This window comes from Dermochelys coriacea, chromosome 24 (assembly GCF_009764565.3).
Source record: "Dermochelys coriacea isolate rDerCor1 chromosome 24, rDerCor1.pri.v4, whole genome shotgun sequence".
NCBI classification, from domain to species: Eukaryota; Metazoa; Chordata; order Testudines; family Dermochelyidae; genus Dermochelys; species Dermochelys coriacea.
Window position 1 is genome coordinate 1309366 of NC_050091.1, and position 15902 is coordinate 1325267.

The window sequence follows — 15902 nt, forward strand, 5'->3', positions numbered from 1 at the left end:
GCCATACCTTGTGCATATTAAGTGAAACTCAAGACTGGCACAGAAGGGCTTAAGTGAAATTTAAGTGTTGCATAGGCCCTGTGCTAGCCCCCAGCACGGATGAATTTTATCCGATGAGTATTGAGACCAGGTTGAGCTCCACTGTCAGTGCAAGAAATGAACTCTGGGGTGGTAGTTTTTGTGGTTCTTAGATTATGCACATTCCCAGATGTGTTCTTTTCTGTTGGGAATATAACATGCACTTTTCTGAGGGGTGTCCTCTGGTACCTACCACCCTCAAATGTGCAACATATCTGAGTGACCCTGAGCAGAGCTGGATCTGACCATCTGGAGAATATTGTGCCTTCCTCCTGCTCTCAGTCTGTCAGCAGAGGGCATGAGATTGAGTTTGGGGCCCAAACTCTGATTTCTTGTGAATGAGAGGGTGGTGCTGTCACTAAACCACTGGCTCAGCACTTTCATGCATCATTTAAATAATAATAAAATATGGTAAGCTGTGAACTGGAAGAGCTTGGAGGCACACTATCCTGGGCGAGTTTTGAAATTGCTGGATACATGGCTTGTCTGAGAAAAGCTCTTCTTGCTGAGATTTCTCATAGCTTCACTCTATTTAGACTGAAATGTTCAGCCTGGTAGAGTCTAACCAAGGGTTTGTTCATTCTGTCCTTGACCTAGGGAGGGAGCGGCGCTTGTGAGCTCTCAAATCCTGCAATGTTTCCCCAACTCTTCCGTCATTGAGGAGCATGGCCAGGGACTCCTGAGAGCAGGAGCTGTAACAGGCACTGCAGTGCTAGAAGTAACTTCTCTAGAACTCTTTGGAGTCAACCAGACAGTCATAACTGGGGTCCGGGTAAGACGTTTGCCAGTACTGTTGCAAGTAAAGGAAATAGCACCAGCATCTGATTTTTTCAAATCACTAAAACCTGCTGATGCTGAGAGATCACGTACTATTCATTGTATCAGGATCAATGTCTCGGAGGGGCGAGTAAGGACGCCTGATCTCCAGGGTTCCGCCTCACCTCTGCCACTGACACAAAGTATGACCTTGGAGGCCAGTCACATCACTTCTTTGAGACTTAATTTACCCATCTGTAAAATGGAGGATGATAATGTGTTGTGAGGTTTAATGTTTGTAAATCACCCTATTGTGTGAAAGACCCCACAGAAGTGCAAAGTATCTTTATCTGTTACTTAATTTTTTAGGCTTAAAATAAGGGCTAAGAAACAGTGCTGACCTTCTCGCCATAAATATATTGTATGCTTTTTAATTTATTCATGTGCTATTGATAATTTAAGAGCAATCTTAAATGCTTTGAGTGATGGGAGACCAAGCAAAACCTAGGTCCTGCAGGAAGAGATATAGATGGTTCAGTAGGTGGCGCTCTTTCTTCTGAATTAGTTATGAACCATTGTACACTGGTACGTAATAAGTGGATCTGTTTCGGTGGGAAAGACATAAATTTCATGTTTTTTTTAAAGTGAACCAAAGGAAGCATTGTCTCTTACAGGTGGCTCCAGTGTCATACCTGAGGATAAGCACCAGTCCCCAACTCTACACCATTAGCAGCACACCTCTGATGGCATTTCCTCTGGGGATGGCTCTTACTCTCACAGTCCAGTTCTATGACAATATTGGGGAAAAATTTCATGCCCAGAACACCCAGCTTTACCTGGCTTTGAACAGGTACAGTCCTGAGGAGGTTGGCACATAGTTGACTAGGATGATTGAAACTCACAGGTAAAATTTTAGCATTACAAGTGGTGGGAGAGGTGAAAGGTTCTGTATTTCAGGGCTAAAGCAGATTTGAAGGGAGCTGTTCAGAAGTGAACAGCTTTTGCTAGTTCACATAACTCACTGGGCTGTGTTAGCTGTGGTGTTTTTATACTTGAAATATGCTGCTGATCTCTTCTGGCCATCCGAAGCTCTGCTCGTTTTCTTTTGACTGGGGCTTGTTTGCTTTCAGAGATGACCTGCTGCTAATCAGACCTGGGAATAAGAATTACACATACATTGCTCAGGCTGTGAACAGAGGAGTGACACTGTTGGGAATCTGGGATGAGAAGCACCCAGGCATGGCTGATTATATCCACGTGCCTGTGGAGCATGTCATTGAGCCAGACCTCTCAGAGCCCATTGCAGTAGGAGATGTGATCTGTTTCAGCACACACCTTGTAAATCAAGAAGGTTTGTATGTTATTTTTCTGCTCCTGGTGTAGTCTCTATCTATTGTGGTGTTAACATGACCTGTTCCAGTCATCACATTAAATCTCACAAGCTAAGCAGAGCTAGGCAGCCCATACTTGAATGAGAGACCGCTAAGGGACAGTGGAGCGGTACTGGGGATTTAATAGGAGGCCATCTTCCCCAGAGGCAGAACTGAACTGGTGTCCCAGCATGGAGGTAGGGTTCCCTGCGCAGCTGAATGTATTAACTTGAAAGCAATGTAAAACTGTGGCTGTCGGAGGGGTGTTTACTCCAGTAAAGTACTCTCAGCTTTAGCTTGCCATACCAGGAAGAGCCTGTTTAGCTTATTTCGGCATCCAGTAGTAAGGAGGAGATGAAGCGTGTTGCACGGCTCTGGCTTTGACTCCACTGCACGTGGGGAAAGAGGGGTTGGCTTGACTTCTGCACTAGGTTCATTTCTGGAATTGAGCACAAAGGGAGCTCTGTTTGGGTCTGGTGGAAATCCTGTTCCTACTAGAGCCTAGCTTAATGCAGTGAAGCACTGCCAGTGGCAATTCCTGTCTAGCCCATAACCAGAAAGTGTCAGCCTTAGTGGGTCCTCAAAAGAGAGTATCTGCTTCTCACCATCTAGTGACAAGGGACCTAATTCTCCTTACACCTACACTGGCTTTGTTATGGGTTTACACAAATACAAATCAAAGGCGTATCAGGCCTATCTCTGCTGTCAGTAGAAACCCTCCTCCCTTCTCCAGTGCTCTAGGACAGTGGTTCTCAACCAGGGGTCCGGGACTCCCTGGGGGGCCGCTAGCAGGTTTCAGGGGGTCCACCAAGCATTAGACTCACTGGGGCCCTCTGCAGAAAGCTGAAGCCCCACCGCATGGGGCTGAAGCCCAAGGTCCTGAGCCGCCCCACCACCCAGGGCTGAAGCTAAAGTCTGAGCAGCTTAGCTTCGTGGGGGCCCCTGTGGCATGGGGCCCAGGGCAATTGCCTTGCTTGTTACCCCTTAATGCTGGCCCTGGCTTTTATATGCAGAAAACTAATTGTTACGCCACAGGTGGACTGTAGAGTTTTTATAGCATGGGGGGGGAGGGGCTCAGAAGGAAAAAGGTTGAGAACCCCTGCTCTAGGATTCAAGTGTGGGCTCAACCTTGCTATCCCTGGCCTTGACTCCAAAGGAGTATTTTGCATCCTTTTATTCCAGGGCTGCTGTTTTCCCTTTTTTTCCTCACTCACCAATGTGGCACTTAACAACCATCCAAGAGGGCAGGCCACACAGGGGCTACTGTGTTCTTTATACCAAGGGTTCTGCAGCTGCATTAGAACACTCAATACACAAGAGTCAGTGCTCCTGCAGCTCCAGTTTTATTACTGTCTCCTCATCACGGCACAGTACATTAAGCTTTGACAGGGTCTTAGGAACAAAAGGTAACTGGAGAGCATGGCCAGGAATGACAAACCCTTTCCTTCATCCTATTAAAACCTCTTATGAGCATTTTCTTGACTCAGTGACCCTAAAAATTAACCTGCAGCCTTATGGTTCTATTTTGTTCCAGTAAATATGATTTATAGACTGCCTTTGCAATCAGGCAGACAGTTAGCTCAGCGTATTCCACTGGGTGGGGGGCATTTGTGTAGTGTGACTATTTGAAAGGTTCACTTTGAGCTCTAAAAATACAAGATCTGTGAGTGTGGCCTACACTGTATGAACTCTGTGAACGTGCTATAGGGGAAGTGACATCTGAAATTTATTCCCAGCACATTCAGTGATTCCTTTCATGAAGTGGAGACTGACCAGAGGAATCTGGTTTATGACTTGGCCTTTATAGGTGAACCTGGGTTGTGGCAAGTCTCCCCCACTGGCATTCTTGAGACAGACCCTTTGAGTGGAGCAACTTTTGTGAGGAATGCTGGGACAGCTACAATGTTTCATGACATCCCAGGGATAGTGAAAACATACAGAGAGGTATTTATTGCTACACTCTTCTGTACGAGTCCAGCTTACTACTGCTTGTGCCAAGGAAATTCTTCCCATAAATTACTTGTATGCTGCACCCATGGCAGTTAGTCTGTATTGATCTTGGAATCCTTTTGTTTATAAGACTGCACAGCCTATACTTAGAAAGTGAGCGCAGCACTATTAGCATAGTGGCTGAAGACTGTATTATGGTGCTGCAAAAGCAGAGTTTTTACTGTAACTTGACATGGGATAATTTGCAAACCTGGATTCAGTTCCTATGTAGGAAAAACAGTCCTGTAAGTAAGTTAATAGGGTCTTTAAAAAGAAGACACTAAGAGCTTGAGTCTTTACACCACTCTGACAGTGTAAAGGGGACTTAGTGTAAATGACAGTCTGGTCCCAAAGGTAATAAAATTTCTTGGTTCTGAAGAACGGGAGAGTGTTCAGTAGCAGAGAAATAGTTACAGCAATAAAACTCCCCACTGTCCATATGAACACACCAGTCTTTCAAACACAAATTTATACCCCGTTTTATGTTTTAGGTAGTTGTCAATGGTTCGTCAGGATTAAGCCTCCACCTTGGTCCGAAAAGCTATCTAACCAATACTCCTAACTCTTCTGAAGTCTGGGTTTTCGTTGCCACAGGCAGTGCAGGAACAAGCCTCAGAGGTAAGACCTATTACTTCTGGTTTCTTCTAAATTCCTCCAGCTTGGCCTAAACTGAACTACTGCAGTTAATGGGGTGGTTCTAGTGTTTGTTCCATTAGAAAGCAAATGTATTTATTCTGTAGGAGCCCTCATATTTGAGAGAAACTGAATTGCAGGTATAAAAGCAGTTTATAAACTGGTCCTCTAGCACTTTATTCAAAGTCATGCAGGCTTTATAACCCTAAAATGAGGTGAAACTACAGCTCAACCTTTGTAACTGCTGAACTACAGATTACTAGTACATCCCATGTGTTCTTCCAAGAATATCAAAATTAGGGATATTTTCTTATGTAAAATAGGAAATTCTTTTAATTGTATGCTTTGTCTGACTGACTTTCCCTCCAAGTGCAGCTCAGATGTCAGTGAATGGAATTGGCACCATAATGGATTAAAAAAGGACAAGGCCTATTCTTATGCTGTCAATAAACATTTCAGTTTCCAAGTCCTAGGTTTTAAGTAAGAAAAGGTTGTCTGTTTCAAACTCAGCTTTGTACTTTGCTATTGAAATGATTGTAGGTGTCCGTGACCTACTGGGAAAGAATCTTTTGTCTGGGAAGTGTAGGTTGGATGGAAAGTATAGACTGGCCTCTCAGCTGCTCTAGCCACCAGAGAAAGCTTCATTACCTGGGCTTGATAGAAAGATCTGTTGTGATAATACTAGCTCATTCGTTCTTCCAATTCTCTTTCTTCTAGGCCCATGCAGCCCTAGTCAGATTTATGCAGTCACTAATCTGCTTCGCCCAGAGTCTCACCTGCTATGTCAAGTTGAGTTCAGCAGCATAGTGCTGGATATTCCAGCAAGTAAAGTCTTTCATGTCCGGTCACACTTCAGTATTGAAAAAGGTAGGCCCCGTTCAAGGGAAAGGGTGAGATTTGGGGGGATTTTTAATTTTTGATTTTTTTTTTTTTCTTCCCACAAAAGTCCCATTTCTCCACCGGATTGAGAACATAGTGGTGTTTCACAAACATTGTTTCTGCTGACTTGTTAGCATTGGGTAAGAATATGCGTAGTGAATTCTCCTTTCCCCTCAGTTTGTAGTTTTCCAGTAATAGATGGCTTATGTACTAAAAACAGTCAAACACAAGGCCTCTGAATGTTTATTCTTTGGTTTTCCCCATTTTGAATTTAGGTCTCTATGCCTGCATAATCACTGCTAAACCCCAGTCTGATGAAGTCCTGCTGGCTTTGAGTTTTGCTGAGGCCTCTGTATATGTGATGGTTTGTCTCTTCAGTGAACAAAGCAAGGATGGAATGCAAAGAATCCTAGTTCCCTTCCTCCCTGCATTTTACCTCAACCAGTCTGAATTGGTTTTTAGCAGCAAACAACTAAACGGCAAGATCAGAGTCCTGGGACCTGAGAAAGTGTTAGAAAAGCTGGAGGTACATAGAAAGCTCTTGCTGCCCCTCCATTCCTGGGGAATACACATACGCATTCCTTCTGTTTAGCATGTATCTGTAGGGAGACTCTGATCCTGGTACACAAGGTGCAGTGTGAACAGTCCCTTGGTCCCTTGTGGGAGATTCTTCAAGAAATGATTGAGTTGCTTCTGTGTTTGGAAACAGTAGTGGGTTTTTTTTTTTGTTTTTTTACAGTAATTACTCTTTTTTTTATATCGGGGGGGCGGGGAGTGGTGGGCAGGTAGACAAAGGAGAACCTAAGTTAAGTAACCCCACTGCTAGGCAGGCCATTTGTCCAGTTGGAAATGAGACAGTCCTCTTTTGGGGTGGTTTTTCACCTGTCTGATACTGAAAGACCGGATGGGGGATGTTATAATGAAGTGCTCGCCACTCCTCCCCCAGTGGAGTGACCACACACACACACCCCCACTCCCCCCTGCCAGGGCAGGGTGGTGCAGTCTTCAAAATGGCACCTCCTATGCCACATAACCTCATGCACACTGTGTGCAAGGTTATGCCAGCAGGCGGTTATGCCAGCAGGCCCAGGCCATTTCTGGAAGTATCAGCACATCCAATATTCTGCTACCGACTGTGAATGATGGTAATTACAGGAATTCTTGTTATCATTATTGCATTGTCATAAATAACCTCACTATTCTATGTCTGGGTGTGTAATATTTAGGGCTCTACCAAATTCACGGCCATGAAAAACACATCACAGACCGTGAAATCTGGTCTCCCCACTGTGAAATCTGCTCTGTGTGCTTTTACCCTGTACTATACAGATTTCACAGGGGAGACCATTCTTCAAATTGGGGGTCCTGATCCAAAAGGGAGTTGCAAGAGGGTTGCAAAGTTATTTTAAGGGGGTCGCGGTATTGCCACCCTTACATCTGCACTGCTGCTGGTGGCGGCTCTGCCTTCAGAGTTGGGATCCCGGCCAGCAGTCACTGCTCTCCAGCTGCCTAGTTCTGAGGGCAGCTGCCGTCAGCAACAGCACAGAAGTAAGGGTAGCAGTACCACGACCCCCCACAACTCCTTTTTGGGTCAGAACCCCTACAATTACAACACCATGAAATTTCAGCTTTAAATAGCTGAAATCATGAAACTGGTGATTTTAAAAAATCCTATGATCATGAAATTGACCAAAATGAACCATGAATTTGGTAGAGCCCTAGTAATATTATACAGAATTGGCATATACTGTTTTTGTTTTCCTTTGAAATAACTGCTTTCTGTCTGTTTTCAAAGGTCCTCCCCAACTCTCCTGTGATAATAGTGAAGCAGCCTGAACATTCGACCAACATGCCTGGACTTGTCTTCTACCCAGTTAGTGTGGTCAATCTCACATCTCTCCACCGGATGGCAGCCCCTGTCTTTATCAATGTCTCTTGTATTCTCACAGGCCAAAGAGTTGCCATAGCCGTGAGAGTTCTGGCAGGGCAGCATCTGTTTAGTAAGTATCAGCTGGTCTTATTTGTATGAGAAGATGCAATAGTGCTATCAAAGCGGTTTGCTAGTTACTGGATCCTCATTCTTCACCATTCCAGTCTGCTGCTTGTTACAAGAAAGTGAAACAAGAGTCTACCTTACTGTGTCTAGGCCTGAACCGGTGCGGTATCTTAACTCTCATTGACCTTAGTGGCAGTTAAGTGTCCCGCAACACACAGCATTGGTCCTTTTGAATGCTCACTCAGTAACAAGGGGTCCCTGTTTTGTTCATTTCACACTGAAGACTCAGTGGGATCACAAGGAAGAGACGTACTCCCTAGGTGTGGACAGCTGAACTTGGTGGAGGTGGGAAGAGGAGTTGTATGGAGCTGCGGGTTAATAATGATGCAAAGCAGTTTCCATCTGATTTTATTTAATAGTCTACATTACATGAGTTGGTGGTCTGGGTCTAGTTCCTAGTGAACAGAGGGGAGTCTCTGATAGAATAGGGAGACTGAATTGTCCTTAGTCCATGAGGTGGTCCCTCTTAGTCCTAGTGAGGCACTTTGACGGGCCGGAGCTAGGAAACTTTCACTGCAGCTGTTTGTGCTGCACCTGGTCTAGGCAGAAAACTTCATTCCTTAAGGCTCCAATGCCAAATTCCTATTAAAAGGATAAATGATTTTGAAACAGCTTATTTAATACTTTTTTCAGTTAGTTCTTGCATCAAAGCTGAAGAGTGGTTAGATGTATGTCTCTACAGTACCATTTATTACAGAAACCAGGAGGCTGCCTACACGCAAGACTAAATATTACCTCATTTTTCTGGAAAATATTAGGTCAGTGCAATGAAGCAGGAATTGTCCAACAGCTTATGGGCTCTTACCAGATCCTTCTCTTCACCCTCTTTGCTGTTCTAGCATCAACAACTGTAATCTTTCTCAGTAAGTGAAAACACGAGAGGTTTGCAGCTAATTATTAAATGAGGGGTAAACAGGGAGCTTTACCTGTGTGTTCATTATCATTGAATACAATCATTTATCTGTTACACTCTGTGTATATTTTTAAAAGTACAATACTGTTTTGAGTGTGTTTGAAAATTACAAGCACCTTGATTAAAAAAAAAGTACACAACACAAACAACCACATTTCAGATCATGTCCTGAAATAAAATACATCTAGCACACAAAGGTTTAACTCCCACATGATCATCCTGGTGTCTGTCCTATTTCTGTAATGCCTTTCAAGAACCTGTATACATACTGCTGTACAGGGATGCAGCCCTCTTTCATGTAGACACTGAGTATCCACCAATGAGGAAAGGGCATTTTGGCCAGTAATAAAGAAAGATAGATAAAGTAACCTACCATCTTTAATTACCATATAAAGCAGACAGGCCCTCAGTTTATACAATCTGAGGAGGGAAAAACCCAGCAACCTATAGTAAATGTCATGTAACTTACTGAATCTGCCTCTGAAGGATAACGGGCTGAATCCCTGCTACTGCAGTCAAAACCTGTCGTTTCTGAAGTTTAGGCTGCTGGCCTGGTTAGGGCCAGGCCCCTACTCTTCTTATTAACCTGTCCTTCTGGGTCTTAAAAATCACTTTGGGTAAACTTTAAGGGTAAAAAAAGCACTGCTGGTTCTTTGCACTGGTATATATAGGGAGCCTGTCACTGCTAGAGCTTGATTCTTCTACTCAGAGCCTGAAATAAACCAGAAGTCAGCAGCAGGCTCAGTGGCCTGCATGAAACAAGTCCACTTCCTAAAGAATGTGCTTTCCTCTGTGGAAAAGCCCAATTCCTTTCTCTTCTCTAGACATGGTCACTCTGGAGCAGGGCTGAGGTATACTGGCAAAGGGCAGTGTGGTGGAAACTTGCCCTGTAGCTACTTATGCTGTCTTTCTTCTGGGGCTAGATAAGATTATTGGTTCCAACAGGGGTAGCTTTTGAGCACTACTGATTTAACCTTTCATATATGAAATTTATTTACACTTTCAATGGTATCTAAATACTGCAACATTTCTGCCCATTTTGCCTGATGATTTTGATACTCAGTGCCCCACAATTCTGATTGATCAGATTTTTCCAGCAGTGCCAAAATGCATATTCTCTTCCTCCTTTACAGCCCTGCATACACAGCAGGGAGCAGCCTACAGGGTCGGGTTTTGACCCATACAAACTGTGAAATTGTGTTCAGTAGGAATATCTTATTTACCAGTTTGGCCTTTAGACAAAGGTGCATTGGTCTAGTTAAACTTGTGGAAAAACTCATGCTTATGTTTGCATAGCTTATTGCACATGGTCTTAAACCCATACTAATTGACTGAAGCTAAACAGCCCATCTCTCTGTAGAGCACTCAGGAGAGTTAAAGCAAATCAGTACATGTGACATCAACCTGTAAATTAGAGCATTTTAGCTGCCTGCCCACCCACTAAAATAAAAACAATGAATTATGGATTATCATTCAGGAGTAGTGGCTTTAGTTCCTTGTATAAATAAGCCCCAAGACTCCTAAATGGCCATGCAGCTTTGTGTTCGTTTAAATCACACCTTAAATTAAACTGTTGTAACTGTACACAATCCTTTAGCACAATGAGACTAGACCAGTGGTCCCCAGCCTTCCTGTGGGAATAGCAAATTCCTATTCCCAACACGCTGACAGGCGCCAAACACTCTGCTGCCGCGAAGCAGCCACAGAAAGAAGCCTCACCACCGAAATGCCACTGAGAAACGGCAACACTTCTCCGCAGCATTTGGGCAGGTGGTTCTCAGGTGGCCACGCTCAGTGGCGGCATTTTGGCAGTGCAGTGTCCTGCGGGCGCACACAACTGCCCTGGCGGGCACCATTGCACCTGCAGGCACTGTGTTGGGGACCTCTGGACTATACCTTCACACTTGTTCCACCAATGTTACATAATTCATTGTTTTTGCAGCATACAATGCCTTTCTGACCAGAGTGCAGACTGTACCTATTGTATATGTTCCTACCTCAGCTACACCTCAGACAGGTAAGCTGGAATTTTTTGAAACTTGTGTTACATTGTATATAATTGGTTTGAACAGCTGTATACAAAGGTCAGTAGCAAACATCACTTAAGATAGACTTATTCTCTCACCCTGGTTGCTCCCTTTCCCAGCCTATCATTGCTGTAAAACAAACTCACTTCTCTGGAGGCAGAATAGCCAGCCTGGAAAAGTGAACTTGAATTCCCCTGAACACCAGGTACTTTTGTTGTAGCTGTGTTGATCCCAGGATATTAAGAGACAAGATGGGTGAGATAGTATCTTTTGTTGGTGACGAACAGAAGTTGATCTAATAAGATATTACCTCCCCTACCTTGTCTCAGGTACAGGAAAGGGCTTGAAGTTTTAGGAACTGTTTTCTATAAATACATGGCAGCAGCTGTCTTAAGTAAACCCTGTCCTTTTGGTTCCTGTGTCCTAAGGATATCCAGGCAGCCCAGTATTAATCTGACTAACCTTTTCCCCTACACTTAGGGTATTCATATCCTGTTGGGACTCAGCAACACAATGAAAGAAGCAGGACGCAGCTATGGCTTTGGAGTGTACGGAGAAGGCATGTTTGAAGGAAGTACCTGTTTGTACAACAATAAATGTCTCGTGAAGCATGATGTTAGGTGTAGCTTCAGCTCCTCTAATTGGAAGTTACACCACCTTCCTGGTTTTCTGGGACAGTCTGACACTATAATCTTCAGGCCACAGTGATGGGAACCGGACAGGGGCCCCACTATCATGTTGCCAAAGGCACAATAGGGTTTGTGTCCTACTTTAAAAGATCAGTGTGGTAGATCCTGCAACAAGAAAACTCCCTTATAATTTGGGCCAGAATAAAGTCCAGAAGCCACCCGGCCATTTGACTTTTAGACCTTTTTCAGGCCAGTAATGTATGATACAGCAGGCTTCTTATTCCTACCTGGTAGGGTATCAGATCAGAGCACTGGAAGGTTAACAAGGTACTTTACTGTGGTTTAAGGAATATTTTGGAGTCACTTGCAAAAGCTTGTGCTGCCAGCAGGGCAAAGTTAGCATTCACAGTGGTTGAAACTTCCACTTTAAGAATGGTCAGATGACACTGACTTCTCAGGGGAGGGAGGAATTAGAGAAGAACTCCAGTTTCACTCTAAGGTGAACAGGGGCTCACTGCATATGCATATTCTTTCCCTGCTGAGGGTCATCATAGTATCTGTTGCAATTACAGGCAGGGCAGAGTCAAACTCTGCCCAGAAAGTGTTGGTTTTCACCCAGTTGAACAGTTTTGCTCATATCACCTAAAAAGAGCACTATGAGTTGACAGCGAGTATCAAGTTAAAGCAACACACTAAGCTGTATTTTATCCAAAATTTATTGACAGTCAGATGGGTGAGGCTACAAGGACAGTATGAAAGTCATGTTCTCCCCTCACATTCCAGAGACATGTGTAAAGCCTTCTGTTCACATCTGGACACTTAATGTTGCTCTGTGGCTGAATCCCATGCTCTTGAACCATCTGTATTTGTCTGTGCAGCCAACTGCACAGGTAGTCCCACCCATCTCAGACACTTTAGTTTAGTGCTGCTTTCGTCTGAAGGAGCATCCTAGATAAGGAAAGAACAGTAAGTAATCCCAAGCACATTTCCAGCTTGTGTGCGGGATGGGTGGGTCATTAACTCAATCCACAGGAGGGTACCACCACCACAAGGCCTCTAGGGGTTGAGGGAGGCGGACCGTATTCTCATAACTCAACAAGAGAGGCCACTGCAAGAGTGAAACCCTCAGGTATCAACAGCTCCAAAATCCACTAAGTCAGATCCATCATTATAGAAGTAAACTGTAGTGGAGCCAACAGAACACAGAACTAGCTCAAACAGTTCAGGCATGGCTCAAAACCATGAAGGCCAAAGTATATTCCCAACGACCCTCTGAGGAACACCAGTAAATAGCCATCCAGCCTAAGCATTCAAGAATCCCCAAGGTGTATAGTAGTTCTGTCCTGCCAACTGCTCTAGGAGACTAATTTTTGCTGGTCACTTAAGAGGCATTTCATTATACTTAGCAAACACACTTCAGGCACATATTAGACAGATTCTGAGACTCTTCTGAAGTGCCACTTAACATAAAATTCTGGATCGGGGTATTATAATGAATTGTACACAGTGTTAAGATATACAGTCCCTGTCCAGAGAAATCTCTCATTCAAGACAGACAAGAACAAGACAAAACAGGTAAGGGGGTTATGATGACATGGAAAAATATATTAGCTGCCTGGGTTTTTTAAAGTATAAATTGCTGTTTACCTTCTGTAAGCCTTGCCTTTCCTCCAGTGGGCTGGCACAGCACAGTTGAGCAGCCAACACACAGAACTACAGTCTGAGCATGGCTGAATACAGTGGTGATTTTATAGCAACCTGAAACAAAGCAAAAGTTTGAGGTGAGCCTATTTCTCTACAAAAGAAATGGGGTGGGGTTATTTCCACTGTTGGAGCAAAAGACAAAGCTGGCATATTATTGAGACTATCTTGACATTTTCAGCAGGCAAATGAAACTTGAATCTGCTGGAGAAAGAAGAGGACTAAGGGCAACAGTGAAAAATGTTCACACAGTTTGCATTGCTCTGGCCATAATGGGGATTTAAAGGGGTCTCAAAAGCAAGTGTTTTAAGTTTGCATTTTAAAGGTAGGTACAGCAGACTGAAGAATCTGGTCCCTGGGTCTTGTGGGGGGGATCAGTTGTCCGCTAGCTAAAATAATGAATTCAGCTAACATCAGACAACTAAATTGAGACAAGATAATCCCAGGGCATCCCCTGGGCAGCGTACTAGCCAACACACATTAAGGGACTCCTCCTGCACTGGGTCTAGCCCAATGATAGACTATTATTGTTTGTCAAAGAATAATCAAGGTCCAGACTCCAGAGAAAATTTAACGAAAGGGAAGATTCCAGGATCCCTTTAAAAGCACCTGGTGGTCCAGATTTGGCCTGCAGTCCACCTACCAAGAACCCCAGCCTATCCCCTGCGCGGCTCTGAGATAAGCATGCCTTACAATGCTGCACAGGTGCAAGCTTTCCGTTTGATTTCTGGAGGAGGACAAATTCTGCCACTACCAAGTCTTACAGGGTCAGGAAACGTCGACTATATGGGCTACCGTGTAGCCAGCCGTGTTAGTCTGTATCAGCGAAAACAATGAGGCGTCCTTGTGGCACCTTAAAGACCAACACATTTATTTGGTTTCAGAGCAGCAGCCGTGTTAGTCTGTATTCGCAAAAAGAAAAGGAGGACTTGTGGCACCTTAGAGACTAACACATTTATCTGAGCATAAGCTTTTGTGAGCTGCATCCGATGAGGTGAGCTGTAGCTCACGAAAGCTTATGCTCAGATAAACGTGTTAGTCTCTAAGGTGCCACAAGTCCTCCTGTTCTTTTTACATTTATGTGGGGATAAGCTTTAGCGGGCTACCAAGCTACCGTCGGACTCCTGCCTGGGAGCTAAGCGGGACCGCCCACAGCCGGCTGCCAGCAGGCGGGACACAGCCTGGGGCCCTTCCCCAAGTGCCCCGAGCAGGAGCTGCCGCGGGGGCCGGGCCCTCACCTGGACACTTCACGTCCATGAAATAGGAGTTCGGACTCTGGACCAGACGCTTCTTCTTGTGTTTCCGCTTCTCCTCCTCGGGGGAGGGATGCAGCAGGTCTTTCGCCAGCTGCAAGCCAAGCACAGCGGGTTAGGCCGGCCTGGGGCAGGCGGCTGGCGCGCGCCGCTCGCGGGGGACGTTGGGGGAGCCCCCCACCCCGGCCCCCTCTGGAGGGGCGCCCGCATCCCGGCCTGACCCCGCCGCCGCCGCCATCTTGGTCCCTCCCCCCCGCCGCCGTCCCCCGCTCCGGGCCCGGCTCCCGCTACCCGGGCCGGACCCCCCAACGCCGCCCCCGGAGCCCGCCCCCCGCCCACAGAGCCCGGCCAGCGGAGCGGGGCCGCCCCGGGCGAGGGGGCGGCTCCCGGGCCCCACGGGCCGCTCGGCCGCACTCACAGGCATGTTCGCGTGGAGGCAGCCGAGGCCGAAAAGGAGCTAGACCGGAAACCGGGGCCGCTATATCCGCTCCGGGGTTCCCCGCACGGGCGGAAGTGAGTACTTGGCACGGCCCTGCTGCCATGTTGTAAAGGTCAAAGCTGCCACCCAAAGTGCAAGAAGAGTTGGGCGGTGTCGCCCTTTTGAGAAGGTCGTTCAGGCCAAGAGAGTGGTCAGACTACCGGAAGCGCCGCCATGTTGAAAAGGTCTTTGCCTTCAACCAGAGGAAATAATGTAGTCGGAAGTAGCGGCCATGTTAAGAGGGTCAATCTTTTCTCCAGGGGCTGAGGAGGCGGGAAATGACGCCATCTTGGGAAGGTCCCTGGGGACCCAGGCCCATCGGATGAACCGTGAGATCCCTCCCCACAGGCCCCATGCAGCTGAGGTGCCCCCGGATTGGTTCCGTTCCGCAGTCCCACATGACGTCATCATGGGTGCCATGGTGACGGGAGGAGGCAGCATGAGGAGGTGCTGGTGATGTCATTCGAGGCCCTGGCACGATGATGTCATAGCACCAGGCTGGTAGGCACGTGCCCCCCAAAGACTGATGGGCCCCAAGTTCTCTGAGCACCGGAAATCTGTTAATTCCGGTCACCCTCTAAACTCGTGCCAGGGCCTCGACCGGAGCCGGGCTCCTCCGTCGTGTCCCGTCCGACACGCTGGCTGCCACCTGGCACCCAGGCTGCACGAGGCTTTGGGATCCTCCCGTGCGAAAGGCACAGAAGTGACCTTCATGAATGCACACGTGGATGTGGGAGGAGCTTAATGGTGCCCTCCCCATGAGCCAGCGCCCCCGTCGGTGGGGCAAGTCTGAGACCGGGCAGGGCAGTTAGGCGAGTCTGCGAGAACACTAGAAAAGACCTCAAAGGCCCCTGCTCTCTAATCTCCATCAGCACAGTGCAGGTCCAGTGGGGGGCTCCTCTGCAGCTGGAAGCCTTTAGGGCCACAGGCATGAGATGTGGGCCCCGCACATCTGGATTTCTTGCTCCCCTTGGAACCTGGGCTTCCACCTCAGAGAGGTTTGCAGACAGCCAGGGTAGAGAGGGAACCACAGCGGGCCGAGAGCGAGGTACCCTGTGGTTTGGTCACTGGAGGGCAGTGCCGGCGAGTGGTGCTTGTTGCCCAACTGGAATGCATGGAGGCCTTTCTGCCGCTTCCTTC

General features: G+C 46.5%; 2 protein-coding genes across 4 annotated transcripts in view; one reads left to right on the forward strand and one right to left on the reverse strand.

The window, feature by feature from the left end:
- NUP210L (nucleoporin 210 like) overlaps window positions 1–11315 on the forward strand; it is a 45431-nt gene extending 34116 nt beyond the window's left edge. For all 3 annotated transcript variants that reach the window (XM_038382538.2, XM_038382536.2, XM_043502028.1), the window contains 11 exons: window positions 676–850; window positions 1509–1684; window positions 1965–2185; window positions 4012–4148; window positions 4685–4811; window positions 5544–5693; window positions 5981–6231; window positions 7501–7705; window positions 8520–8624; window positions 10617–10691; window positions 11182–11315. In XM_038382538.2, coding sequence (XP_038238466.2) covers window positions 676–850; window positions 1509–1684; window positions 1965–2185; window positions 4012–4148; window positions 4685–4811; window positions 5544–5693; window positions 5981–6231; window positions 7501–7705; window positions 8520–8624; window positions 10617–10691; window positions 11182–11270 — 1711 coding nt within the window. In that variant the 3' untranslated portion in view covers window positions 11271–11315. The remainder of the gene's footprint in view (window positions 1–675; window positions 851–1508; window positions 1685–1964; window positions 2186–4011; window positions 4149–4684; window positions 4812–5543; window positions 5694–5980; window positions 6232–7500; window positions 7706–8519; window positions 8625–10616; window positions 10692–11181) is intronic.
- Window positions 11316–12028: 713 nt separating this feature from the next.
- RPS27 (ribosomal protein S27) lies at window positions 12029–14851 on the reverse strand. The gene is made up of 4 exons (XM_038382539.2): window positions 14703–14851; window positions 14270–14378; window positions 12978–13088; window positions 12029–12278 (listed from the first exon to the last, which is right to left on the reverse strand). The coding sequence occupies exons 1-4, from the start codon at window positions 14706–14708 to the stop codon at window positions 12250–12252; spliced, it is 255 nt and encodes an 84-aa protein (XP_038238467.1). The 5' UTR covers window positions 14709–14851; the 3' UTR covers window positions 12029–12249.
- Window positions 14852–15902: the final 1051 nt, after the last annotated feature.